Source organism: Penaeus monodon, chromosome 33 (assembly GCF_015228065.2).
Source record: "Penaeus monodon isolate SGIC_2016 chromosome 33, NSTDA_Pmon_1, whole genome shotgun sequence".
NCBI classification, from domain to species: domain Eukaryota; kingdom Metazoa; phylum Arthropoda; class Malacostraca; order Decapoda; family Penaeidae; genus Penaeus; species Penaeus monodon.
In genome coordinates this window covers 30,885,873-30,886,345 of record NC_051418.1, presented here as the reverse complement: position 1 = coordinate 30,886,345, position 473 = coordinate 30,885,873, and the positions used below count along the sequence as shown (strand labels likewise).

General features: G+C 46.5%; 1 protein-coding gene across 1 annotated transcript in view; it reads left to right on the top strand.

Moving 5' to 3' along the window:
* Window positions 1-139: 139 nt before the first annotated feature.
* The window catches only part of LOC119594334 (geranylgeranyl transferase type-2 subunit alpha-like), a 20,635-nt gene continuing 20,301 nt past the window's right edge, over window positions 140-473 (top strand). Inside the window, exons 1-2 of the mRNA XM_037943393.1 lie at window positions 140-158; window positions 244-414. Of these exons, the coding sequence (XP_037799321.1) occupies window positions 140-158; window positions 244-414 (190 nt within the window). The remainder of the gene's footprint in view (window positions 159-243; window positions 415-473) is intronic.

Genomic DNA, 473 nt, shown 5'->3' with positions numbered 1-473 from the left:
GTATTTATTTCTTTTCTGACAGGGTGGGGAATTTTCCGGGGAGCAGTTCAGGGGCGGGTGGGCTACAATGCTTCCCAAACCTTGGCCCCGAGCTTTAAACTATTCCCCAAACCCGAGGTAAGAAAAGACATCACTAAGAATGCAGTCATTGAACATCGGTGATTTACTTTTTTGGGGCTCAAGAACCCCCAACCAGTCTTTTTGCAGCATGTATAAATTGCTCGGTCTTTCCCTAGGTACTAGATCTTTGTCACTGTGAGCTAGAGGATGCCTCAGCGCTGGAGTACCTGCCCACAGTGACTATGCTGGACATCAGTCATAACAGACTGCGGCTTCTTCCTCGCCTGTCCCCCACTGCCACCTACTCGCTCTCCATACTCATTGCAAATAATAACCTGATTTCTCACATAAGTGGCAAGTATAGTTGGCTTTTGAAATAAGTCTGTAATGTTGATGAAAAAGAGTAGAGGGCT